The 27,174-nt window shown below is 44.0% G+C and overlaps 1 protein-coding gene across 1 annotated transcript; it reads left to right on the top strand.

The window, feature by feature from the left end:
• Positions 1-2,990: 2,990 nt before the first annotated feature.
• LOC122106793 (small ubiquitin-related modifier 2-like) lies at positions 2,991-3,312 on the top strand. Its single transcript, XM_042678334.1, has 2 exons — positions 2,991-3,144; positions 3,202-3,312. Exons 1-2 carry the CDS (start codon positions 2,991-2,993, stop codon positions 3,276-3,278), a joined length of 231 nt encoding a protein of 76 aa, XP_042534268.1. The 3' UTR covers positions 3,279-3,312.
• Positions 3,313-27,174: the final 23,862 nt, after the last annotated feature.

Genomic DNA, 27,174 nt, shown 5'->3' with positions numbered 1-27,174 from the left:
AATAGAGTAGTGAATAGATGCTAATTGATTCTTGTCTAGATTTTGATAAACTGTGGTCCTATTAAGATAAGGTCCTGTTTTAGGACACAGAGCTGCTTAGGCACAAAGCGTTCTTGCATCTACAGCTCACTCAGAAATGATTTGGAGAAAAATCATAATGGAACAGACAGGTGAGGAAAACAGCAAATGCCAACATTTGGAGAATCAGGTATATAGAAATTCTTCTTTTGCCAATTTACTGTAAGTCTATAATTGTTTCGCAATAAAATGTTAAACATGCTGGGCTCTGGTGGTTCATGCTTCTAATTCTAGCTACTCAGGAGACTGAGACCTAAAGGTTATGGTTTAAATCCAGCCTGGGCAGTTAAGTCTGCCAGAGTCTTATCTCAAGTTAATCACCAGAAAATCAGAATTGGTACTGTGGCTCAAAGTGATAGAGTGCTAGCCTTGAGTAAAAGAGCTCAGGGACAGTGCCCAGGTCCTGAATTCAAGCCCTATAACCAACATACAACAACTAAAAAAAGTGAAATGTGTAAAAAATATAATGAAGCTGGGTGCTGGTGGCTCATGCCTATAATCCTAGCTACTCAGAAAGCTGAGATCTGATGATCGTGGTTCAAAACCAGCCTGAGCAGGAAAGCCCATGAGATTCTTATCTCCAATTAACTACCAAAAAAAATCAAGTGGTAGAGTGGTAGAGTGCCATAAGCACTAAAGCTCATGGACAACACCCAGGCCCCGAGTTCAAGCTTTGAACCGCGATCCTCAGATCTCAGCCTCCTGAGTAACTAGGATTACAGGTGTGAGCCACCAGCACCCAGCTTTATAAGAGAAACTTCTAAGTGATAAGAAAATAAAAATACTGGGTAAACTGGTCAAATGTAGCACCTAAAGCAGACACCAGTGGCTCTTCCTGCAATACTTAGGTGGCTGAAATCTAAGGATCAAGGTTCAAAGACAGGCCAGGCAGACAAATCAGAGAGACTCTTTAATTAACCACCAAAAGAGTCAGAAGTGGAAATATTGAAAGAGGTGGCATTGATTAAGATTCATTGTATTCATAAATTGCTTTGTTAAATGGCAATTCCCTTGTACAACTACTTCAAGAAAATAAGAAGAATACGAAGACATTCTTTAAAATATGAAAAAAAAAATGCAGAGATTCAAATTATGCCTAGCAATGTTAATGAATGTGTCAGGTTCTATAGTGTGAAAAAAAAGCATGCCAAAATCAAAGTGGTATGTGGATTATTTATGGTGGGTTTTTGTTTTGTTTTTTTTTGTTGTTGTTGTTGATCGTGGGGCCTGAACCCTGGGCCTGGGCACTGTCCCTCAGCTCTTCAGCTGAAGGCTAGAGCTCTACCACTTGAGCCACAGTGCCACTTCTGGCTTTTTCTGCTTATGTGGTGCTGAGGAATTGAACCCAGGGCCTCTTGCATGCAGGCAAGCACTCTACCACTGAGTCACCTTCCCAGTCCTGTGGGTTTTTTTGTTTTTTGCTTTTTGTTTTTTATGTCAGTACTGAGGCTTGAACTCAGGGCCTTACCTTCTTGATTAGTTTTTGTTTTTTGTGTGTTTTTTTTGTTTGTTTGTTTTGTGTTTTGCTGCGGCTGGCATTCTACGCACTTGAGCCACATTTCCACTTCTGACTCTTTTTGGTGGTGACAGAGTTAAGAGTCTCTTCGATTTGTCTGCCTGGCCTGCCTTGAACCTTGATCCTTAGATTTCAGCCACTTAAGTATCTAGAATTGCAGGAGGAGCCACTGGTGTCTGCTTTAGGTGCTACATTTGACCAGTTTACCCAGTATTTTTATTTTCTTATCACTTAGAAGTTTCCCTGATGAAGCTGGGTGCTGGTAGCTCACGCCTGTAATCCTAGCTACTCAGGAGGCTGAGATTTGTGGATGGCGGTTGAAAGCCAGCCCAGGAAGGAAAGTCCATGAAACTTTTATCTCCAATAAATCACCAGAAAACCTGAAGTGGTACTGTGCCTCAAATGGTAGAGCTCTAGCCTTGAGCTGAAGAGCTGAAGGACAGCGCCAGGCCTAGAGTTCAAGCCCCACAACTGACCAAAAAAAAAAAAAAAAAAAGGTTTTCCTGATGAGTATCACATGTCAATCAAAGCTTGCTACTACTCAATGTGAATTAGGTAAATATAACAATTTTTATTTTACTTTTTTTTTTTTTTGTCGGTAGTGAGGCCTGAACTCTGGGCCTGGGCGCTGTCCCTCAACTTTTCAACTCAAGGCTACCACTCACTCTACCACTTGACCACAGCACCACTTCTGGCTTTTTCTGCTTATGTGGTACTGAGGGATAGAATCCAGAGCCTCATGCATGCAAGGCAAGCACTCTACCACTGAGCCACCTTCCCAGCCCCAATTTTTAAGGCTACTGAAGGAAACAGAATTTTCATCCCCTTTCCCTGCTCAACCTCTGACCTTTCATCTAGTCTCTAGGCTTTAGGATTTTAACCACAGTTCTGACATTGTCCTTTCTGGTCTTAGGGTTATGGGTTTATCTCAGGGTCAGGGCTCTCGACTCCTCTCTATTAAACTCCAATTGAGATGATCTCTTTGACATGCTTGGTCTTGTTTCTCTAAATGATGCTTCTTGTCTAACCTTGGTCCTTATAAACTACTACTTTTCCAGCTCTTGGCTTGAAGACATTCTACCTTGCTGTCCCTCAGTGTGTCAGAAATGAAATAACCTAATTTATTTATCCCCTCAAATATTTATTAAAAATTTATGGAGAACCAGGTACTGTTTTAAGCCCTGGGAACAACACAGACAAAAACCATACCTTCGCATAGACTTTATCTTGAAGCACAGGTAGATAGAAAACAGAACAGAGCAAATAGAACCATTTGATAGCTAATCATAGGATGGTATTAAAGAAAAGAAGATAAAGGGCGTCCTCCGCCTCCAGCTGCTGTGGTGCTGCTGCCTGTATGAAGCGGCATCTGAGGAGACTCTGGCGCTCACTCGCGATGACCCACAAAAAGCCCAAGGAAGGAGTCAAGACTGAGAACAACGATCATATTCATTTGAAGGTGGCGGTGCAGGATGGTTCTGTGGTGCAGTTTAAGATGAAGAGGCACACACCACTTAGTAAACTAATGAAAGCCTATTGTGAACGACAGGGTTTGTCAATGAGGCAGGTCAGATTCCGATTTAATGGGCAGCCAATCAATGAAGCAGACACACCTGCACAGTTGGAAATGGAGGATGGAGATACAATTGATGTGTTCCAGCAGCAGACAGGAGGCGTCTACTAAAAAAGGGAACCTGCTACTTTGCTCCAGAACTTTGTTCTTATAAACCAAGATTACATTCTTAATTAGAAAACTGCAATTTGGGTCCGCCACATCCTGACTACTACAGTATAGTTTTCTCTATTCTTTTATTTTCCCCTTCTCCATTCCTTTATCGTACTTAACGTAACTGGTATATGTGCACAAGCATATTGCTTTTCTTTTTTCTTTTTCTTTTTTATTTCTTTTAAACTAAATGGCCAATGGTATATTTTGATTGACATCAAATGGAGATGGGATGGGGAAAAATACTGGTCCTATGAAAATATACCCCTTCTCCATTCGTGGCATGCACATTCAGCTTTTATCTTTATATTTCAGTAAGCTATTTTGCTCTCACTGTTTTAACAAAAAAAAAACAAAAACAAAAACAAAAATCCTTTTTTGATCGAAGAATTTAAAATTTTTTCATTTATCATTGTAAAACCAAGGACAATTTTATATCTTTTTTGTACGTAGCTGTTACATGTAGGGTAATCTGTCTTTAAGTAGGGGTAAATTACTCTTAAAAAAAAATCCTAGATAGTTTTCCCTTCAAATCAAGCGTCTTGTTGTTTAAATAAACTTCTTGTTTAAAAAGAAAAAGAAGGGGCTGGGAAGGTGGCTCAGTGGTAGAGCGCTTGCCTTGCATGCATGAGGCCCTGGGTTCCATTCCTCAGCACCACATAAACAAAAAGAAAAAAGCCGGAAGTGGCACTGTGGCTCAAGTGGTAGAGTGCTAGCCTTGAGCTGAAGAGCTGAGGGATAGCACCCAGGCCCAGAGTTCAGGCCCCAAGACCGGACCCTCCCCCCAAAAAAAAGAAAAAGAAAAAGAAGACAAAGCTTATCTTATGGAACCTTTAGGTTCAGACCCAAAAGCAGTGACAGAGACTAAGAGGGCCAATGGGTAGAGTATTGTTATGAATTCTGAGAAGTGACCAAACAAACATCTATTACACTTCATCAAACTGACACAAATTCATCTTATTCTTTCTAGGAAGAAGAAGTGAAATGTAATTGGGACTTCTGAAATGAGCAATACAATATTCTGACAGTAAAGGGAAGTGTCTTACTGTTGAAAGCACCTAACCATCCTGATTTCAAGGTGACATGACATTAACAAGGCATTTTCAGGGACTGGAACTTGAAGGTGTAGTTTGTAATCTTTACCAAGTTTGAGGCAAGCATGGAGCATGGAGTCACCTGGTTGAGGAGACTGCTGATTCTAATCATTCAGGGAACACATTCAATGGGAGAATCAGCCTAGTCCCATCCTATTGATGGAGCTGGGAGCCAGACGGAAAGCTGCCCCTGAGTTCCACCAAGCCCTCCCTTTTCCTATAATCAACTTATTGAGTCCAATCCAAATGTGTCCTCAGTCTACTACTCACTTTTCATCATTCCATTATTTCATGGCAGGGAATCTCAGAATCAAAAGAAACCAATAAAGCCATGTCATCTCATCATAGCTTCTCTGAGAGTTGAGTATATTGTCAGTTGGGAGGTAGGGAGGATAACATGGTGAGTCCTGGGCCTCAGGCCAGATCTATTTGAATTTTTGGGAGGCTCCAAATGACTGGTATGCTCACTGAAGTTTAACAAACACTATTCTCTTCAAACCTGGAATTTCCCAAAGCCTCCATCAAAAAGGCACCTGCTCTTCTAACTTCCTGATGCCCCCATTTCAAGATAGACCTGACTTGTAAAACAAACTGGTTCATAGGCCCATCAGTCTCCAAAACAGAAGCCTAGGATCCTATTTAATAATCACTCTGTGTATGCCTGTGTTTTGCTTTTCTTTTATCATCAGAGAAGTCAGTGAAATGCTCTGAAAGTCTAGCAGGATAAGTTTTAAAAATAAGACAAGGTATCAAGCCATCATTCAACTGGCTAAAAACACACAACATAGTTCAATGGCATAAATGTTGTGGTCCAGTTGGATCTACTATAAAAGTTACAGTAAGACCATGTGGCATAAAATAGAATCATTTTTACTGTAAAAAGTCATGTCAGCAGGTCTTGAATAATAATAACGGCAGTAAAAAAGATGTGGTCTATCTTCAGAGTGGAATGATTTTTAATTCACTGAAAATGGAATCGACAATCTGAATATGAGTAAAGCAGGAAAGCTGTGTAATAAGGGGAGTGTGAGATGAAAATAGAGGATAGTTGCATGACTTGAGTTTTTAGTGGGAGTTTGTGTATAATTTTACTGAGCTATCTTTTTTTGTGTGTGTGCCAGTTCTGGGGATTGAACTCAGAACCTGGGCTTCTAGGCTAGCTCTTCTAGGCTAACTCTACCACTTGAGCCACAGCAGCACTTCTGGCTGTTTCTGTGTATGTGGTACTGAGGAATGGAACCCAAGGCTTCATGCATACTAGGCAAGCACTCTACCATTAAGCCACATTCCCGGACCTATTGAGCTATCTTGAGTGAATCTTTGATCTTTACAACCATTGAAGCTTGCTTACAACTGCTGAAAAGTCTTGTCTTAGTCCACTTGGGTTGCTTAGTCCATTTCTACCATAAGCTACAAACAAGAGATTATTTCTCACAGTTTTGGAGGTTGGGAAGTCCAAGATCAAACAGGTTTTGTTTTTGTTTTTTTTAATATGAATCGTATCTTTTTAAATTTGCTATATTACAAATTAAAATAAAAAAATTTGATGGGATTGGGGTTTGAAGTCAGAGCCTCATTCTTGTCACAGAGGTGCTCTACTGCTAAATCATGTCCCCAGCCTGAGAAGCTTTATTTTCTTTTATATGCTAGGGATTGAAATAGGGGCTTTATGTGTGCTGAGCACATGCTCTGTCATTGAGCTACATCCCTAGCCACCAGATGGAGAAATGTTTAACCTTTTTACTTATCCTTTTATTTAAACATAGCATTCAAAACCATTTGATGATAGGAGTGTTGTTGTTTTACATTTTTACAAGTGTGAATGGGTAAGAGAGGGGGAAGGGAAGTCAGGGGAGGGGAAAAGGGATAAGGAGAAATGTACATCAGGGATATTGCAGTTCCCTTAGAAGTGGTTCTGTGTCCTGGTCTCTGCACATTTAAACATGATGGCTACCTGGGTTTGCCAGTCTGGAAGCAGATGGAGATACTGGATGACACATGCGAATCTGGATGTAGCACTAGCTAGGATGCAATGCTTTGATCTTGTGGCTGGTGCTACTTAGTCATGATCTGTGGCTCATCATCGGAAATAAAAACTTCGTTCTTATAAGCTGGGACAAGTGCCAGGTACCAAGTTACCTGTATGAGACACATAGGATAGGGGAAAAGGATAGAAAAAATGGAAAGAATAAATAATTTATTCTGTATTTTTATTTTAATTCTCAGACCTGAGGAAATCTTATTGATATGAGAGACTGTCTTTCTCTATTTGGAGCTAATTTGACAAATGGTATGGGGTAGGGGTGGAAGAAGACCACCAAAGTGTCAACCAACCCATTCTATAGGCAAATGTCTATTTGAGAAATAAGACCTGGTGCCTGGGATGTGGCTTAGTGGTAGAGTGCTTGCCTAGCATGCATGAGGCCCTGGGTTCCATTCCTCAGTACCATATAAACAGAAAAGGCCAGAAGTGGTGCTGTGGCTCAAATGGTAGAGTGCTATCCATGAGCAAAAGAAGCTCAGGGACAGTGCTTAGGACCTGAGTGCAAGCCCAAGGATTGGCAAAATAATAATAATAATAGTAGTAATAATAATAATACCTAGTTATTTGAGATGGTAGGAAAATATCTCTCCCATAAACTGTTATTTGGAGAAGATATGGGGAGCTGATAGGAACTTTTCAGTCAACAACAGGTATCAAAAGTCTTAGAATATTCATCCACTTCAATCAAGGAACAATATGTCCAGGAATTTATTCTGAGGTAACCATCTTAACATTTATACAAAGAATAATTCAGAAAGCTCTACTCTTCTGTGTTATTGCCAGTAATGAACAACGCAAATGCCCACTGACATAAATTGGCTAAATTAGCATTAAAATATGAGGCAGCCATCAAAAGTTACATTCAGAGGCTGGAAAATGATTTTTAAGTGGAGAATGCATGATGGTTCATGTTGCTATTGTCTCTGCCCTGCAGAGGAGGTGAAAGTCCCCATAATGAAATGTGGTATTGGGACTAAGGGCTTCACAATTGTTTGGCTGCTTTACTCATATATATCATTCTGTAATTGTGTGTATGTGTGTGTGTGTTTGTGTACGTGTGTGTGTGTGTGTGTGTGTGTGTGTGTGTGTGACTATTCATATTTTTAAACAGGGTATGTTGATAGTGGCTATCCCTATGTGGTTCAGATATGGGAATTTTATGTTTTCTTTTTTGCATTTCTTCATATTTTTTAAGATTAATAAGCTGCATTACTTTTATAGTCATCAAAAATAGAAATATTAAATGGGAAGATAGTCTTTTAAATCTTTTACATAAAGGGGAAAAAATCTGACAAGGCTGAGTCCTAACTCCTGACATACCAGGTGTGGGATCTGGGGCAAGTATTTGTGTGTATGTGTGTGTGTGCATGTATGTGCACACTTGCATGCACACACTAGTACTGGTACTTGAAATAGGGGCTTCACAACTGCTTGACTTCTTTACCCTTGAATGATGCTCTAACGCTTGAGTCATGCTTCTACTTGCAGCTGCTTTGGGCTAGTCAATTGACAGTGAGAGTCTCACAGACTTTTCTGCTGAGGCTGGCTTTGAACTGATCTTCAGATCTCAGCCTCCTAAGGAGTTAGAATTATAGGTGTGAGCCATGGGTGCCTGGTTTGGGGAAAACTTCTTAAACTTCCTAAGACTCCCTCAGTTTATGTACTTGTATTTTTAAAAAAGCACAACAATGACTCAAACTGGGCACTGGTGGTTCACACCTGTTCCTAGCAACTCAGGAGGCTAAGATGAGGACATAGTTCAAAGTCAGTCCAGGCAGGAAAGTCCATGAGACTCTTATCTCCGATTAACCACCAAAAAAGCAAGATGTAGAGCTGTGGTACAAGTGGTAGAGTGCTAGCCTTGAGCCAAAAAGGCTCAGGTACAGCATCCAGGTCCTGAGTGTAGCAAGGACTGGCACACACACACACACACACACACACACACACACACACACACACACACACACACACACACACACACACACACACCAGCAAAGAGAAGAGAAGAAAAATGAACTGATGATTCCTGCTTTGTGAAGTTTATATGAAGACTTTAAAAAAGTAATCTACATAAAGCTTTTAACATGGCATCTAAGGACAGTAAACATTATTTTAATAAGGTCCAAGTCTGGTGCCTGCTGTAGTTGTCATAACATAAAATACTCGAATAGTTTCCACTATGAAATATCTAGAAAAGTGGACAAGCTATTGAAACGACTGTCTTCAGGCACTGGAGAACAGGCATAAAGAACTGGGTTACTGCAAGAAGGAAGGCAAATTTAATGAACACTCCAGTTCCCTGCAGACAGAAAGGGGGCGGGTCATAAGCAGAACGTGACAGCCTGAAACTTTGGAGAGGTTGAGGCAACTGGAAGCTGTGGGAAAATTATCAGAGGGAAGGGACTATTTTTACAGCAGTCACTGCCATTCTACATACCTTGTACACCTTTAATTTCACCAGGGAAAGCCCTCTTTCTCCTCCTCCTCCTCTCCCCCTTTTCTCCCCTTCTTCCTCCTCATCTTCTTTCTAGTCTTCCTCCTCTTCCTCTTCTTCCTCCTGCTCCCTTCCCCCTCCTCCTCTTCCTTCCTCCTTCTTCCTACTTTTCCCTTCTTCCTCCTCCTTCCTCCTTTCTCCTCTTCTTCCTTCCTCCTCCTCCTCCCTCCTCCTCCTCCTCCCTCCTCTTCCTCCTTGCTCCTCCTCCCCCTCTTCTTCCTCCTCCTCCTCCTCCTCCTCCTCCTCCTCCTCCTCCTCCTCCTCCTCCTCCTCCTCCTCCTCCTCCTCCTCCTCCTCCTCCTCCTCTTCTTCTTCTTCTTCTTCTTCTTCTTCTTCTTCTTCTTCTTCTTTTTCTTCCAGGACTTGATCGCAAGGTCTCAAGTTGGCTCAGCTTGCGTTCTCAGCTGGCACTTTACCACTTCCCAGCCTTTTGCTATAGGCATGAAAAACAATTTTAAGGTCAATTACGCTACTAAAACCTGGCTGGTTTCCAGTACCACCCCTGGCAGTGTAAACTGCTGGCTGATGTGTGGCAATGCCATCTGGCTCAGGTTTGATATGAGCCTCCTGATGTCTCGCTTCACAATCTTGATTAATTCCAGGGTTTTGGATTCACTGAGAAGCATGTGGTTATTACCACATAATAAGTGCCAAATTCTTAAAAACTAAATTGTATACAAAACACCTGTGCATAAAGAGCGGGCAGGTATCAGCTCAGCACCAGCTGGGATCTGACCATCCATTTCCTGGGATGGCTCTATGTGTCTCTGTCCTCTCACCATAGGGGAAAAGCTCCAATAAAGCAAAGCATGTGGAGGTTGGTCTGTAAAACCAGACAGGCAGGGCCTGGGAAGTTGGCTCAGTGGTAGAGCACTTGCCTTGCATGCCTGAGGCCCTGGGTTCGATTCCTCAGCACCACATAAGAAAAAAGCCGGAAGTGGCGCTGTGGCTCAAGTGGTAGAGTGCTAGCCTTGAGCTGAAGAGCTGAGGGATAGCGCCCAGGCCCAGCGTTCAGGCCCCACGACCGGACCCAAAAAAAAAAAAAAAAAAAAAACCAGAAAGGCAAATTGCAAACAAACTTCCCAGTAGTCTTGACATGGAAAGGATGAGCACATTTCTCCCTGACACTGATCCAAGGGGAAAATACCATGTCATAGGACACGAACATTAAAATAGGAATAAGCAAGGTTCTGTGTGGCTGGACTGCAGCAGGTATAGATCTATTACAAGTATTTGAGTTCATAAACTGGGGTGTTTTCCTCCTGATCTGAATATAAATGGCCATTGACAACTTCTGGCCTAGAACTCCATGCTCTGGGGGCCCTCTGTTCAGAGAATGTGTCACTATTCAGGGCCACTGTCATTTATTACACGTGTGTGTGTGTGTGTGTGTGTGTGTGTGTGTGTGTGTGTGTGTGTATACATGCCAGGACTGGGGCTTGAACTCAGACTTCTTGCTACTGCTTCTCCTGCTTGAGCCACACCCCCACTTCTGGCTTCTCACAGGTTAATTAAAGCTAAGAGTCTCAAGGACTTTTCTGCCTGGGCTGACATTGAACCACAGTTCTCAGATCCTAGCCTACTGAGTAGGCAGAATTACAAGAGTGGACCAATAGTGCCAGGCTCATTTATTACTTTTTTAAAAAATCAGATTTTCATGTTATTCTGGTCCTGACTCCTTAGTAATATCCGCTTTTCTTTGATAGAAGTTTGGAGTGCAGTCTAATCCATTGATGAGAGAGTTGGCTTATCCCATTCACTTTGGGTGTCTAGATTATACTAGTTGAAATTTCAGGGATGTTTGTTGGGCAGTGTTATTTATTTATTTACAGTACTGGGATTTGAATTCAGGGCTTTGTGTTTGTTAGGCTTGCACTGTGCCTCTTGAGCCATGCTTCTAGCCCTGATTTTTGCTGCTTATTTTGGAAATGGAGTCTAGCCAACTTTCCTATCCAGGCTGCTCTCAAACTGAGTTCCTCCAGATCTCAGCCTTCTGAGTTAGTAGGATTACAGTTGTGAGGCACTGGTACCAGTCAGTATTCTTTTAATTATGAAGGATGGAAAACCTAACTCAGTTTGTAAAGTTTCTGGCAGAGTTAGATCCAAGGTTCCATGTTCTTGGCCAAGTCCTTTGGACCTATATTGTATTGTGTGGGCTTCATTTTCAGGTAGATGTTGTTTTTACTACCAGGGAGTGGTCCCTGCTAGCCCTTCCCAGTTTCAAGTCCAGTTGAAAAAGAGTTAATAGTTCAATTAAAACAAAACTTCTACAATGAAGTCTCATTGGCGTGGCTTGAGTCATATGCCCATCCTGAATGAATTGTGGTGTCCAGGGAGATGGGATACCTGGGTTACGTAGAGCCTGATTTTATAACCATTCATGAGATCTGGGCTTTTGTGCATTGTTGAGGGAGTATGAAGTAATGCTACAGTTGCCAGAGAAGATGAATGGAGCCCAGGTAGAAAAACTGGAGAGGCTACCTGATTTCTGTCTCTTGTGTATGTTCTTGGAGAAGAGTATTATTGCCCTGTTGTGTGACATCTTCAAAGCCAGTCAGTATGGATAATGTCATCCAAGAACTCAGCCTGAGAGCACGAATAGACATATATGCAAATAACAACACTATGTGAAGACACAGGTATTATATGACTAGTATGGAGGAAAAATGGGACTTATCACAGTTCAGAGGAAGAAGGAGTCACCATTGCCTGAAAAGGCCGAAGGGAGGGAATCTATAGAAAAGCTGGCACTGGTACCTGGAAGGCTAGGATAGGGTTTGATGGGCAGATAAAGGGGGAGGGAACTGGACAAACAAAAACACTATGATTAAAGAGAGATGAACGGACATGTTAAAGATAATAAAAATTAATAAATAAAGCTGGGCGCTGGTGGCTCACGCCTGTAATCCTAGCTACTCAGGAGGCTGAGATCTGAGGATCGCGGTTCAAAGCCAGCCCGGGCAGGAGAGACCGTGAGACTCCTATCTCCAATAAACCACCAGAAAACCGGAAGTGGCGCTGTAGCTCAAGTGGTAGAGCGCTTGCCTTGAGCTGAAGAGCTGAGGGACAGCGCCTAGGCCCAGAGTTCAAGCCCCACGACCGACAAAAAAAAAAAAAAAAAATTAATAAATAAAAAAAAGAATATCCAGGCATCAGTGGCTCACACTTGTCTTCCTAGCTACTCAGGAGGCTGAGATTTGAGGATCAGGGTTTTAAGCCAGCCAGGGCAGGAAAGTCCAGGAGACTCTTATCTCCAATTAACCAGAAAGAAAGAAAGAAAAGGAAGGAAGGAAGGAAGGAAGGAGGGAAGGAAGGAAGAAAGAAAGAAAGAGAGAAAGAGAAAGAAAGAAAGGAAGGAAGGAAGGAAGGAAGAAAGAAAGAGAGAGAGAGAGAAAGAAAGAAAGAAAGAAAGAAAAGTCAGAAATGGAGATATGGCTCAAGTGGTAGAGAACTAGCCATGAGCAAAAAAGCTTAGGGACAGCACCAAGGCCCTGAGTTCAAACTTCAAGACAGAGAGAGAGAGAGAGAGAGAGAGAGAGAGAGAGAGAATAAGGTCTACTAGAATTGGTACCCACTGCAGAGGGTAAAGGTAGTTGTGATGGTGCCTTGTGTGGCTTCTACTTAAGCGTTTCCAAAACCATAGTCCAGGACACTGTACGACATTTAGGTTTCTGCCTTGATCCCAGACTTTACAGGATTGGGATCTCTGAGGAATGTGTCTGTTATGCTTTTTATCTGGGGCTGAGCCAAGCCTACTTTAGCCCAGTCTCACAATTTGGCAGGAAGTGGCAGCCTGAGCAGGAACCACAGCCAAGTGTTGTGGCCTGTGAGCTGAGAAGCCTGGGGTTTAGCATAGAAGGATAGAGGGCACAGCTACAGACCTTTGATCTGTGATTGGAGATCTTATCAGATTTCCAGGATCAGAGACTTGTACTTCCTATAACTGCTCTCTATGGGTAGATCCGTACAGATCACGAGGAGAATTTGTTTGGGAAAAGCTAGACTGCACGACTTCCCACAGCCCTTAATTTGCAAAGTCAGTGAGCACTTGCAGGCACACACTGCTGCTGGGTGGCCTCTGGGCCTTTGTAGCAGTGGGTGGCCTTACACTCAGGTAAATAAACCCTTCAATGTAATGTAGGCCACACTGTCAACAGCTGAGGTTGTCTGCCTGCCACTGGCTCTGCATTAGGGAGCCTGGAGTATTACTCCAGAACAGAGCATGTGCGAGGCCCTCCAGAGCAACACCATTATCTGTGCATCCAGGAAATGGTGCCAGAATTTTTTTGGAAAGAGGAACAGTGGACTGTTCTGTTTGTATAATTTAAATTGAGCAATCAGCTGATTTGAAACTTCTACAGCTCTACTAGACACCGAAGAGGTAAGCAAAGGACCAATAGCCCTAAAAGGTCTGCATCTTTTTTTTTTTTTTTTAAGGGGGTGAGGTGGGTGGTGCTGGGGTTTGAACTCAGAACCTTGCACTTGATAGGCTGGTGCTCTACTCCTTGAGTCACATGCCCAGCCCTGCCTTTTGCTGATTATTTTGGAGAGAGCATAGAAAATTTTTCTGCCTGGGCTGGCCTTGAAACATGATCCTCCAGATCTTAGTCTCCCAAGTAGATAGAATTACAAGTGAGACACCAGTGCATGATAGATTTCTTTCTTTTTTAAATTCATTCTTCTTTCTTTTTTTCCTTCCTTCTTTCTCCCTCTCCCTCTCTTTCTCTCTTTCTTTCCTTCCTTCGTTCTTTCTTTCCTTCTCTCTTGGTTTTAGTGTAGATAGTAACTTTCCTGATGACCTAGCACACCAAGCAGGGGTTCTGGGGGTTCCACCATGCAGACATTCCATCTTTCCACTAGGGAGCTGTTCTGAATTAACTATGCTGCCCAGAGCTTCCTTCTCTGGACTGGGCCAGGCCTGCCCAGGGACCCCAGCTGGGCCCCCTTTATGGTTCTTCAGGCTCAGGGCGCTTGGGCCCACACATCTGCCTGTGGAATCCTTCCATTTGTGATCTCTGTGTCCTGGCTCGCGCTGGTTGGCACAGGGCAGCTTACAAACGCCAGGGCGGTGAGTGCCCCAGCTCTTTCTCCATGGGCGGGCTCCCTCTGCCTCACTTCCTCGGTACCCTTCCCCTCCGTGGCATTTTGTTCTGTTTTCAATTCCTTAGGAGTGTGAGTGCGATCCTAATTCCCGCTGGGTGACGCCTAGTGATTTCTTTCTTCCCGCTTCCTGGTTCCGCAGACCCAACCTTTGGAATTTCTTGGCTCACAGTCAGAAGTTCTACTCCTTCCCAGCATCTGTTTAAACACCACACTTCCGGTGGCAATGCCCTTTGCTTTCTTAACCTTTTTGTCATCTGGCTCCAAGTTCCACTGGGGATTTTACTTCTGGTTAGGTCAGTAACACACAGTGCCCTGTCCCGGAAGCCTAAATAATGCATTTCCTTTATGTATGGAGTTGCCAAAGTTGGTAAGGCTGGCACCCAGGGAAACTGTCAAGTTTATGCAGCATCTAGTAGCCTGGCGTGTGTTGCCCTCCTCTGCGTGGCCAGCCGGTCTCTCCAGACTTTTCTCACACTAAAACTGTGCTCCTTTAACTTTCTCTCTACCTCTCCATTACCTGCACCTCCTGGACCTTTCTTTCCTAAGCTTATACCTCTGTCAGGAGGATCCCTTCTTCTACTCCCTTGCCTGATTCTGTAGGATGCAATTCCGGCCCTTATTCCTAGTGTCAAAGACTACTCTGAATGCATCCCAGATCCGTCTCTACCTGATGCAGTCTCTTCCAGCCCCTACATTGCCATTGTGGGATTCTTGTATATTCATCAGTCTCAGAGGCACAGCTTTTTGGTTATAGCTGTAAGGTAAATTAAAGGTTTAATTAGGTAGCTGATAAAGAGAACACCACGTGGTATTCAGATAGGAAGAGAAGTTTATTATTTATTCTGAATTATCTGGCCTGCACCTTGCAAGACCACATGGCTGAAAGGGGCAGGCTGATGTCTGGCCTGGGTTTAAGTAGAGAAGGGGGTTGGGGGAGAAGGTGAGGAAGGTGTGGCCACACCTAATGCAGATGTGACCTCAGGGCCTGGGACCTGCTTTCCCCCCCCATGGGAGGTGTGACCAGGGGTGGCCCAAGATGTGACCTTGGGGGAGGGAGTGACTGCCTACAGGTGTGCCAGTTACCTAGGTGACACAGGTACAGGGCGGAGACTTAGCCAAGAGGTGGGAGGAGTCTGCCCTGCCTTCCCAGGATGGACCTTACAATAGCTATATTGAGATACAAGTTATCCATTTAAACAGTTCAATGGTGTTTAGGATAGACACAGCTCTAAAACTATCCTTCCAATCAATTCTAGAATATTTTCATTACCCTAAGAAGAAGGCTTGTACCCATAAGGTGTCACTCATGAATCCTTCCATCTTCCCCATCCCTCAGTGACCACCAATCTAGTCTCCATTTCTGTAGGTTAATTCACCTACCTGAGATGTTCCAGTAAAGAGAATCATACGGTACGTGCTGGGTGGTAACTGGCTTTTTTCACTTAGTAGAATGTTACCAATTTATCTATGTTGTAGAAATTGTATAATGATATATCTTCAAATCAGTGATAGTGTAGTTTAATTAGTAGCACTCTCTTTCTGTCTTTTTTTTTTTTTTTTTTAATGATGGTACTGGAGCTTAAACTCAAGGCCTGTGTATTGAACTTTAGCTTTTTTGTTCAAGGCTGCTGCTCTTTTAGTTTTTTGCCTACACTAATTTCAAACAGTGATCCTCAAATCTTACTCTCCTGAGTATAAGGTATTTAAGATACCTTACATATTAAATAGGTAGGTTTCATTAGGTAGCCAATGAAGAGAACACCACGCACTATTCGGGCAGGAGAAGTTTATTTACCGAACTGCTGCCCTCGCCACGCGTGGTGGAGAGGCATGGCTGAAAAGGAAAGGGGCGACCCACCCCTGGGCCAGGACTTATCTAGGCCAGGGACCGGAAGAGGTGTGGCCAGGTGGGGGAAAGGTATGGCCACACTGGATCCGGATATGACTTCAGGGTCTGGGACCCTCCTAAGGTCAGATGGGAGGCATGTGACCAGAGGTGGCCCAAGATGTGACCTAGCAAGAGGGGAAGGTGACTGCTTCCAGGTCTGCCAGTTACCTAGGTAACAGATACTGGGCAGAAACTTAGCCAAGGGGTAGGGAGGTGTCCCTGTGCAGACCTTACACTGAGTAGCTAGGATTACCAGCATGAGCCTCCAGCACCCAGTTCTTTATTACATTTTTGTGACAGTTTTTCACTGTTTCCCAAACTGACCTCAAGCTTGCCCAAGATGGCCTCAAATTTACAATTCTTCCATCTCTGACTCCTGAGTGCTGGGATTAGAAGCATGTGCTACCACGCCTAGCTTTTTACTCTTAATACTTAGAATAATGATGTATCTTCTAGTTGATAGTGTCAACAAAAAAGCTGCAGTTATGTCTCCCTTTTATCCTTAATCACCATCCGCTTTATGACCAAGTCATCTGTTTGTGGATCTGTCTTGTCTTCTAGTGGGCCCCAGGATGAGAGCTATGTCTTAATTATCTCCAAATGCTTTAAGGTACCTAGCATGGAGCTCAGCCTTTAGGAAGTGTTCAGTTCATACAAAGGAAGAGCTAACGTTATGTTCTGGGATATATTTGCCAATAATAGTAAAAGCAAGCGAGAGCTGGTGGCTCATGTCTGTAATCCTAGCTACTCAAGAGCCTGAGATCTGAGGATTTCTGTTGGAAGCCAGCATTGACAGGAAAGTATGTCAGAATCTTTTCTCCAAAGAACCACAAAAAGCCAGAAGTGGAGCTGTGACAAGTGGTAGAGTCCCAGCTTTAAGTGAAAAAAGCTAAGGCTTTGAATTCAAGCCCCATATTGCTACACACACACACACACACACACACACACACACACACACACACACAATTACATTACAATGAGATGAGAGGCTGCCAAATAGTCTCCCAGGCAGGACAACTTTGCCTGCTCACCCATTGGGTCATTGGAATGACCTTTGTTTCCTCCCCAACTCCTGTGCTGTTTTTGAGCTGTGTGATCTTGGGGGCAGGGGCCGGGAGCAGTTCCTGCTGGAGTAGCTGGGTACTGCCCAGGGTTTTAGCAACCTGCAGGAACAATGCAGGTGACCAAGGCCTTAGCTGGGCCATTGCACATTACCTGTGGCTTCACAACCCAAGTTTGAGGCCTTCGTGGGCTACTACTTAGCAAACCAGATGAGCAAAGATGTAAAGTAGGCACAAGAAAGGTTTGGGATGCACCGTGATAGAACTCAGGGAGCTATGAGGAGAAAGCACTGGGAGTTGGGTTCTGGTGTGGGGACTGAGGTGGGATGTGAGAATGCATTGCTGACTAGAGGAGATGGCAAATTAATTCCAATCCTATTCCTGGATGTGCTGTGTGAAATGGCTTGCCATATAGCTAAGCAGCCCTAAGGGAAACATCAGCTTTAGTTTTATTCAAAGAAAACTCAGACGAATTCACTAAAAAAAGAGGTGAGTGTTTTTTTGTGTGTTGCTCAGAAGCCTTCCAAAGAGAATAAGGCACCAGATGTGCTGCTTGGGTTGCTCCAGCATCTTCCTGTTCAAGTCAGATGCATGTTTTTAGCCAGTAACCCACACTCAGCTAGCTTCTCTTCCTTCTTATTTGCAAATCTGCTGGCCTCTTGTTACAAGGCTTCTCTCTCAGCTTCCCAGCCTCTGTGACCAAGGACTTAGACCCCAAGTAGCAGCTCCCTGAGGCAGCCAGCTGTCCTCAGCAGAGAAGGAGACCCCGCTGGGAGAAGAGACTTGCTTCCAAGCTGGGAGGACCCAAGCCATCATTTCCAGTGTTTGAAAAGCAAGCTGGGACTCTTAAGTTATGCGGTATTTTAGAATGTGAGCCCTAATTTTATGTTGTTAAGAATGGTCTTTTGTTAAGCATTACTTGCCTTGAAAAGAATTATCATTAGGGAGATATTTCCATTGTTTATTGGCTTGGTTTTTCAATCATGTTTGCCTTCCATTTAAAATCTGTTATGCCTGGGCTGGGAAGCTGGCTCAGTGGTAGAGCACTTGCCTTGCATGCATGAGGCCCTGGGTTCCATTCCTCAGCACCACACAAACAAAAAGAAAAAAGCCGGAAGTGGTGCTGTGGCTCAAGTGGTAGAGCGCTAGCCTTGAGCTGAAGAGCTGAGGGACAGCGCCCAGGCCCTGAGTTCAGGCCCCACGACCAGACCCCAAAAAAAAGAAAAAAAAAAGAAAAGAAAATCTGTTATGCCTATGACTGTAGTCTGCAGACATAATTTGGAAGAGGACGTTGGATTGGATCTTTCAAAGCCTGTCCCTGAAGCTCTCAGCCTCTAGTCTTGAGGTGATGCTTCCCTCTGTGAGCCACAAGGTTCCCAACTTAGTCTTTCTTCTCATTGCCTAAACATGGGACAGTCTCTTGAGAGATGCAGTCCTAGAGGACTGCCCCATCATTCATCAGCTTGTACAATGACAAAGCCCAGAAACAAACTCATGCGCATGTTTGTATGTGCACCTGGTTTATGTTGCAAACATGCCAAGTGCATGAAAGTGCACCTTCATGGGTGGAATGTGAATACACCATCTAATCATCTAATCATTTCATACTTCACACCTTCATTAAGATCTTGAGCTAGGGCTGGGAATGTGGCTTAGTGGTAGAATGCTTGCCTAGCATGCATGAAGCCCTGGATTTCTATTCCTCAGTACCACATAAACAGAAAAAGCCGGAAGTGGAGCTGTGGCTCAAGTAATAGAGTGCTAGCCTTGAGCACAAACAGGCTTAGGGAAAAAAAAAAATCTTAAGCTAGGCATCCTGGTTACTCAGGAGGCTGAGATCTGAGAATGGAGGTTTAAAGGCAGCCCAGGCAGGAAAGCCCATGGCACTCTTATCTCCAAATAACCACAAAAAACTGAAAGTTAACTGTGGTTCAAGTGGTATACTGCTAGCCTTGTCTAAGGAACAGAAAGCCCAGTCCCCGAGTTCAAGTCCTAGGACCAGCACATGCACACACATACACACCAAACCAGGTTGAATGTGAATCGAGTCCTTGCCTCAACCATTATGAATTTCTGATCCATGTTTTCTATGCAGCTCCTTTCTTCTCTCTCCCAATGCCTGTGTCCCATCTTTTCCCATTCCTAAGAGTATCTTTACCCCAGGCTTTGAAAACGACTATTTTAGAAACCATGAAGTAAATAAAAGAAATCTGGTTGGCTGCTGTCCACAAGCTAGGGGAGACACAAGTGTGGGAAAGGAAGGTGGGGAACAGAAGGAGGCAAGGGGTAACTGGCTGGAGGAATGCACAGTTAACTCCTCACCCCACCCCAGAGGCGGCAGATCTACAGACTCTGCAGAACCCCTGCTCAGTGTCAGATCTCCGGATGTTTCCTTTGGACAGTGATGTCTTCCACCCTATGTCTTGTCTGCTGGGGGTTGGTGAGAGGAGGATGGAGAAGGGGGCCCAACAGGAAAGTAGGGACGGAAGAGGAGGAAGTCTTCAGAAAGAGAAGCAGCTGGAACTCATCTCCTGAGGACAGGCCAAGAAGGGGGCCCAGGCCCTGGGAAATCTGCTGGCCTCTTGTTACACAGCTTCTTTCTCAGCTTCCCAGTCTCTGTGACTGAGGACTTAGACCCTGTGTGGCAGTTCCCTGAGACAGGCAATTGTCCTCAGCAGAGGTGGAGACCCTGCTGGGAGTATCAATGTTGTCAATGGTGGTAGTGTGTGTGTGTGTGTGTGTGTGTGTGTGTGTGTGTGTGTGTGTGTGTGTGTGTGTGTGGGAGGGGGGTATATGCAACTCTGGTATATGCATGACTCTGATTCCAGCCAGGGGCAGGGCGGCCTGGAAATGCTGGATTCTTTGTTTTCGGTGTATCTGCAGGCTTCTAGTCCATGTCTCCAGGGAAGCTCAGCAGAGGGAGAAGGAAGCAGGAAATGAGTTTGATGGAATGAATGTGGGCAGAGTTAGAGTCATCTGTAGAGGGTCTTAAAGTCATCCCAGACTGGTTTTAAATTTAGAGAAAATTAGATCATCCTGGAAGCATCCTTGGGCTGTACATGAGGTCAGGAGAAACTATGTTGGATAATAGATCATGTCATGTCTTTTCTCTGCTTGAAACCATCAGGACTTCCACACACAAAAAAGTCAGGCACAAACTCCCTCAGGCTGCCTGCATACCTCAACAACATGGAAGAACGTAGAGGACATTAAGTGAAATAAGTCAGACACAGACAGATTCTGCATGATCTCATTCCTTTGTCAAATCTAGAAAATCTGATCACATAGAAGTACATATACTAGTGATTACCGAAGGCTGGTGTCATAAAGGCTCAGGGCATAATTGGGAAAGATGGGCTAAGAAGTACAACATTATAGTCAAGAGGAGTACTTTCTACAGATTGTGTACAAGTGCTGAAACATCACACTATCCTATAAATATGCACAAGATTATTATGTATTCAAAACAAAATGAAGGCCTGGACACATAGCTCAGTGGTTCATTAGGTCCTTAGCATACAATCCCCTGGTTCAGCTTCTAGCATCACCTAAATCAATTTTAAAAAGATGTTGTTCCTGGCCTCACTTTATGATATGCTTTTTTGTGGGGGGTGGGGGTTCCGGTCGTGGGGCCTGAACTCTGGGCCTGGGTGCTGTACCTCAGCTCTTCAGCTCAAGGCTAGAGCTCTACCACTTGAGCCACAGCGCCACTTCCGGCTTTTTTTCTGTTTGCTTATGTGGTGCTGAGGAATCGAACCCAGGGCCTCAGGCATGCAAGGCAAGTGATCTACCACTGAGCCACCATTCCAGCCCAGCTTTCTTTTTTGTTGTTGTTGGGCCTGAACCCTGGGCCTGGGCGCTGTCCCTCAGCTTCAGCTCAAGGCTAGTTAGTGCTCTACCACTTGAGCCACAGAACCACTTCTGGCTTTTTCTGCTTATGTGGTGCTGAGGAATCAAGCCCAGGGCTTCATGCATGCAAGGCAAGCACCCTACCACTGAGCCACCCAGCCCCTGATTATGCTTTCTAACCTACATGTTAAGACCTATTAGTGGGTGGTGAATTCAATTTTGTGGGTTATTGCCATAGTCTCTATCTTGACTCTCCCTCCCAGCCCCACTTTAACTATGGGTTAAAGGCTTGGTCCCTAGGCTGGTGCTACTGGGAGGCATGGAAACTTTCAGGGGTGGGTCAGAGAGGGAAAAGTGAGAAGGTAAGACTCTGGGGAGAGACTTTCATGGGAATATTAGAATCTTGGCCTCCTCTCTCTCTCTCTCTCTCTCTTTCTCTCTTCTCTCTCTCTGTCTCTGCTTCTCAGTTCTGCCAAGTAAATAGTTCCTTTTGCCCTGCGCTCCCACCATGATTTGCTCTCTTGCCACAGACCCAAAGCAACAGGACAACTGACTAAGGGGCCAAAACTCCAAAGCCTAAACAAACTCTGGCTTTAGTTTTAGTGTTTGTATTTTGTGATCCTCGGAGATAATCCACATATCTCAGATATTTTGTCATAATGAGGGAGCACTGATTAGCAAATAGTCACAATTTTTGAAGTGAATTTAAACATAAGAGAAAATATTGGAATGCATCTTGTAACCAAGACAGGTATTATTTTATGAAATAGGTAGGCATGCCTTCTGGTTGCTATAAAGTAAATTTCTTACTACTGGGTCTCACGCTATAAATTTTGCTAGCCACCAGCTTAGAAATGGGGGATAGATAATTCAGGCTTTTTCTTCCCTCATGAGGAGCCACTTTGATTTATAAGAAGTGCTGTGATTTCTTTGTAGAGGAACTGTTACACATGCCTGCACCTGGCCCTGGAGATCATTTGCCAGCGTAACAAATTAACGATGTACCATGCCACAGAAGAAAGGGAGTGTGGTAGTTTGCAAAATGATCACAAGTTCTTTCATTTTCAGCTCTCTGGCTCCCACAGTGAAACCCAGTAATCTCTTATCATGAGATGGACTTGATTTCACTATCTCTGAAATCTGCGCCTACCTCGTGATATGTTTTGCTTTCTGTGTTTTTGTTTATTTGGAAGTGGAGGTTGAGACAGAGTCTTGCTATGTAGTCCCAACTGACCTTCTAACTCATCGCTTCCTATCCTAGCCTGGATTATAAGCATGCATCACCCTTGTAACTTGCTCTGGACAATTAAACAGTAGCAAATATGACACAAACACTTGAAAATGACTTGAACATTGTGGCTTGTACACTTTTACTGTTCTTGGGATCCATGCAAGCACTCCTAATTTATGAGTCTTCCAGATAGTGAGGGACCCCTAACCCTACCACCCCACCACCCCAGCTAAAGGCCAGCAAGACCATCAGGCCAGGAGGAGGGATATCCTCAACCAACCACCCTCAGTGGACTTTGAACTCCTACAAACCCTGTTACAATCAGGTTCTAGATCAGAAGAACTAGGTATTTGCTACATAGTGGGAGCAATAAAACATGATTGTTATGTGAAGTCACTACATTTTGGGCAGCTAGTTATTGCAGCAAGAGCTAACTGACACAAGGAGAGTGGAAGTAAGAATAAAAGTTAAACTGTAATTGGAGGTTGTTGGGTCACCCACATCTCTCTAGGTCTACAGTAATCCAGGAGGCATATCCCTGTATCTCTGGTGATACTGCACAGATCAGCTCAGTACCTACCTCAAAGGCCTTCAGTAAATATTTGTGGAATAAGTCAATGCCTTGGGGATCAACTCTGCCCAGGGAATGATAAGGTAAGGTAAGAAATTGGTAACTCACAGTCTAGATGTATGTCTCCATGGTATAACTACAAGAATGTGACCCCTGATTCAAAGCTCTTTGGCAAACACAACACTTTAGCCAACCCAAACTCCCATTCTCTTGCTATGTGCTGTTACAGAGATAAGAAAAGTTCAGTATTCCTTTGTTCCCAACTCCCTTCCAGATCGCAATGGCCATATAACTCAGATCAATGAGATGTAAATGAAAGACTGCTGGAATGTTGGTAGGGAATTCTCTGCTTTTCTAATAAAAGCAGCCCTGATTGGTAGCACATAGTGGCTCCTTTTTCATTCTACTTTTGAGTGCAGATGTGATACAGCTGTTTGAGTCTACAGCAGCCATCTTTTCTTTTTTTTTAAGTTTTATTTATTTATTTATTTTTGGGTCCAGTCGTGGGCCTGAACTCTGGGCCTGGGCGCTGTCCCTCAGCTCTTCAGCTCAAGGCTAGCACTCTACCACTTGAGCCACAGCAACACTTTGGCTTTTTTTTCTGCTTATGTGGTGCTGAGGAATCGAACCCAGGGCCTCATGCATGCAAGGCAAGCGCTCTACCACTGAGCCACCTTCCCAGCCCAGCAGCCATCTTTTGATGATAAAGAAAGCTCAAGAAAACTCAGAGAAGCTGACTTTGGTCATTGTGAGTCCTGTGAACTGTGAGTGTGACATTTACAACCTACCTGACTGTACCTACTAACCCTTGTAAGTTTCCTCAGTCCATTCTGGTTATGATTGAAAATTAAGTTAAATTAAATTAATTTATGCATCTAATACTATGCCAGGCATTTTATGAATCTACTTCTCCTGTCACTTTATCCAGATTTCTTTGAATTTTATGTGAAGGAACTGAGACTTTGATATGTAATCTTCTCAAAGTCACACAGCTATATATAAGGTAGGACTGAGACTGGAATTCAGGTCTGTTTGCTTCCAAAGTACATGTGAGTACCCTCTTCCAGTATTACAAGAGGAGAGTACCTGCATAAAAAAAAAAAAAATCGCTTGTTAAATGCAGATTCCTAGGCTCCCAATGACTCCTGTCTGAAGCTTGGGGAAGCAGAGCCAAAGCTAGACTTGGACCCAAGAGTGGAGTAAAATGGAAAAAAGAAAAACCATTGGCTGGTGAAGTAGTGGAGACCAAGAAAGAAAACAATGAGAGATAGGATGAGACTCAGAATACACTGTGAAAAAGAGGAGGAGTAAAAGAATGGGGGTGTGACTCACCTGGTAGAGTTTTTGACTAGCAAACAAGCAAGCAAGGAGGCCCTGCTTCAATCCCTAACTGGAGGAGGAAGGGGAGAAAGAAAGAACGATGAAAAGAAAGAGAAGCAGCATTCTCTTAGGGCTCTCGAAAGGAAATCTGGACTTTGATTTTACATGATCCAAATGATGGTGCTCTCCCACCCCATACTGGGGCTGAACTCAGGACCTTACACTCACTTAACTTATACTCTGCTCCTGAACCTTGCACCCACTTCTAACTTTGTGCTGGTTAATTGGAGATAAGAGTCTCCTGGATTTGTCTGCCTAGACTGGCTTTGAACTGTGATTCTCAGATCCTAACTTCCTGAGTAGCTAGGATTGCACTGTGAACCACCAACTCCCACAAGCTATTTGTTTGCTTGTTTGTAAAGGAAACAAAGCACAACAAGCTAAGATCTTAATAGTTTTGTTTATCTAACTGACAGGCACCTTAGGAGGATACTGTTAGACACAATGCCTATGTGTATCTGCTCATCCAAAATGATATTTATTGAAATGAACTCCAGGAACTGAAAACAAGGGGTTTTTTTCCCTTTGTTACTATTTTCATTTTTTTTTGTCTTGTTTGTTCATTTATCTCTTTGAAAGGGTAAGGGGAGGCACAGAAATGGAGAGACAAAGGGTGAACAAATGCAGCAGTGGTGCTCACTAGACACTATGTTGAAAATGAACTATACAACTGGTGGGTGGAGAAGGGAAGGAAAAAACTGGGAGAGAGCAAGGGAAGGGGTGACACTGTCCAAAAAGAACTATACTCTTTACTCCACTTCTGTAACTGTAACCCCTCTCTACATCACCTTTATTAAAACAATCAAAAAATTTTAATTTTTTTTTAATTAAAAAAATTTTTTGGGGGGTCCAGTCGTGGGGCCTGAACTCTGGGCCTGGGCGCTGTCCCTCAGCTCTTCAGCTCAAGGCTAGTGCTCTACCACTTGAGCCACAGCACCACCTCCGGCTTTTTTCTTTTTGCTTATGTGATGCTGAGGAATCGAACCCAGGACCTCAGGCATGCAAGGCAAGCGCTCTACCACTGAATCACCTTCCCAGTCCCTCAAAAAATTTTAAAACCAAACTGACAGAGCCTGGAATACCTTCTCCAAAGATTTACAAACACGGCCATGGGCCAGACAGAGCAGGGATCATTGTCTTAAAGGAAAGACTGCAGACCAAGGCTTCCCCCATCTCTTATTGCAGCCCCAGACCCCTCCCAGGCAATTGTAAATGACAGTTCTCTTAGTTACACCCCAAGGCAGGATCCCCCATCCCCTACGCTTTCTTCCTCAGCAGAGGGGAGAAATGAGAGGAAATGAGGATTTGGGAAAACACTAGGCTCCAGCTGACACAGAAGAAAAAGCAGCCAGGATGAAGCATGCTGGCTGCCATTCTCCTCCCTCCAAGGTCACAGGAAGTGGGCAGTGCCTAGGAACAAGCATGTCCTCTGTGCAAAGTGCAGTCGCAGCAGGATGCTTGCACCAGGGTGCTCTTCCCACTGCCTGCTTTTCTTTCTCCTACGGGAGCATTCACCTAGGAGAGGCAGATGAGGACATCCTCCACAGTCAGGGAAGCCTGGCGCCAGGGATTGCTGGGGAGAGGAAAAGAACTAGAGTCTGAGAGGACAGACAGACAATAGGGGGTTGAAAAGCTGTCCCCCATCCTAGGGGCTGGGGCGTTAACCAGCCATCATCTATCCTTCCTAGCCAAGTGACAGACAACTGCTACCCAAGCAGCTGCTGGAGAGCTTAAAAATAGGCAGTCCTATGGTTTTTCTCCATCGGCTTCAGCCCACAGGATGTGTAGGAGATGGCATAAGGATGAGAAAAAGAGAGGGAGAAAGAGAGAGAGAAGGAGCAAGCGCCTTTTGTCCTTTCTAGTAGCAAGTGCAGACAGCATGAACCATGAAAATAAATTAAAAAATGCATTTCTCAGTAATCTTTAAAGAAAGTGATTTGTGTCACAGATGCAATTATTAACAACCTTTCTGAGCTATTTCTGACTTGCATTACCTCATCATATTGCTTTTGAGTTTCACAGGTTTTTTGTAATACATAAACACATGTTGCCCCTCTCTCATCTATACTGGGAGAAAATAGAATGGGGGGGGGGGGTTGCAGTCTCTTGAGTGTATACAGTACATCAGTCCCTTCTGACACTTAGGCACAAAGGGAAGCCACATGGAAATGCAGGTGAAGCATGCAAGTCTTAGATTTAATCAGTGCCAAACCCAGGACAACTAAGCTCTAGTTGTGTGGGATGAATGAATGAATGATGTTCCTTTAAAGCATCTTGGTTCCAATGAAAGAAAGGAAGGAAGGAAAGAAGGAAGGAAGGAAGGAAGGAAGGAAGGAAGGAAGGAAGGAAGGAAGGAAGGAAGGAAGGAAGGAAAGAAGGAAGGAAGGAAGGAAGGAAGGACGGAAGCAGAAAGATAAAAAGGACACCTGGAATCCTAGTTAGGAGGCTGAGATTTGAGGATTGTGGTTCAAAGCCAGCCTTGGCAGAACAGTCCATGAGATCCTTATCTTCAATTAACCAGGAAAAAGCTGGAAATAGAGATGTGACTTAAGTAGTAGAGTTCCAGCCTTGAGTGGAAAAGCTAAGGCACAGTCCTGAGTTCAAGCCCCAGTAACAGCATCAAAGAGAGACAGAGAGGGCTGGGAAGGTGGCTTAGTGGTAGAGTGCTTGCCTTGCATGCATGATGCCCTGGGTTCAATTCCTCAGCACCATATAAGCAGAAAAAACTGGAAGTGGTGCTATGGCTCAAGTGGTAGAGTGCTAGCCTTGAGCTGAAGAGTTGAGGGACAGCACCCATGGCCAGAGTTCAGGCCCCATGACAGAGAGAAAGAGAGAGAGAGAGAGAGGCAAGAAGGAAGAGCTAAAGCCAGGCACTGGTGGCTCACACCTGTTAACCTAGCTACTCAGGAGGCTGAGGCTGAGATCTGAGAATCATGGTTTGAATCCAACCTGGGCAGGAAGGTTTGTGAGATTCTTCTCAAATTACTCACCAGAAAACTGGAAGTGGAGCTGTGACTCAATAGAGTGCTAGCCTTGAGTAGCTCACCTAGGCCCTGAGTTCAAGCCCCATGACCACCACCACCAACAAAAAAATTAAAAAAAAAAATAGAACGAAAGAAAGAAAGAAAGAAAAAAAGGT

Source organism: Dipodomys spectabilis, unplaced genomic scaffold (genome assembly GCF_019054845.1).
Source record: "Dipodomys spectabilis isolate Male_0828 unplaced genomic scaffold, ASM1905484v1 ptg000043l, whole genome shotgun sequence".
NCBI classification, from domain to species: Eukaryota; Metazoa; Chordata; class Mammalia; order Rodentia; family Heteromyidae; genus Dipodomys; species Dipodomys spectabilis.
This window is presented reverse-complemented; position numbering and strand designations above follow the sequence as displayed.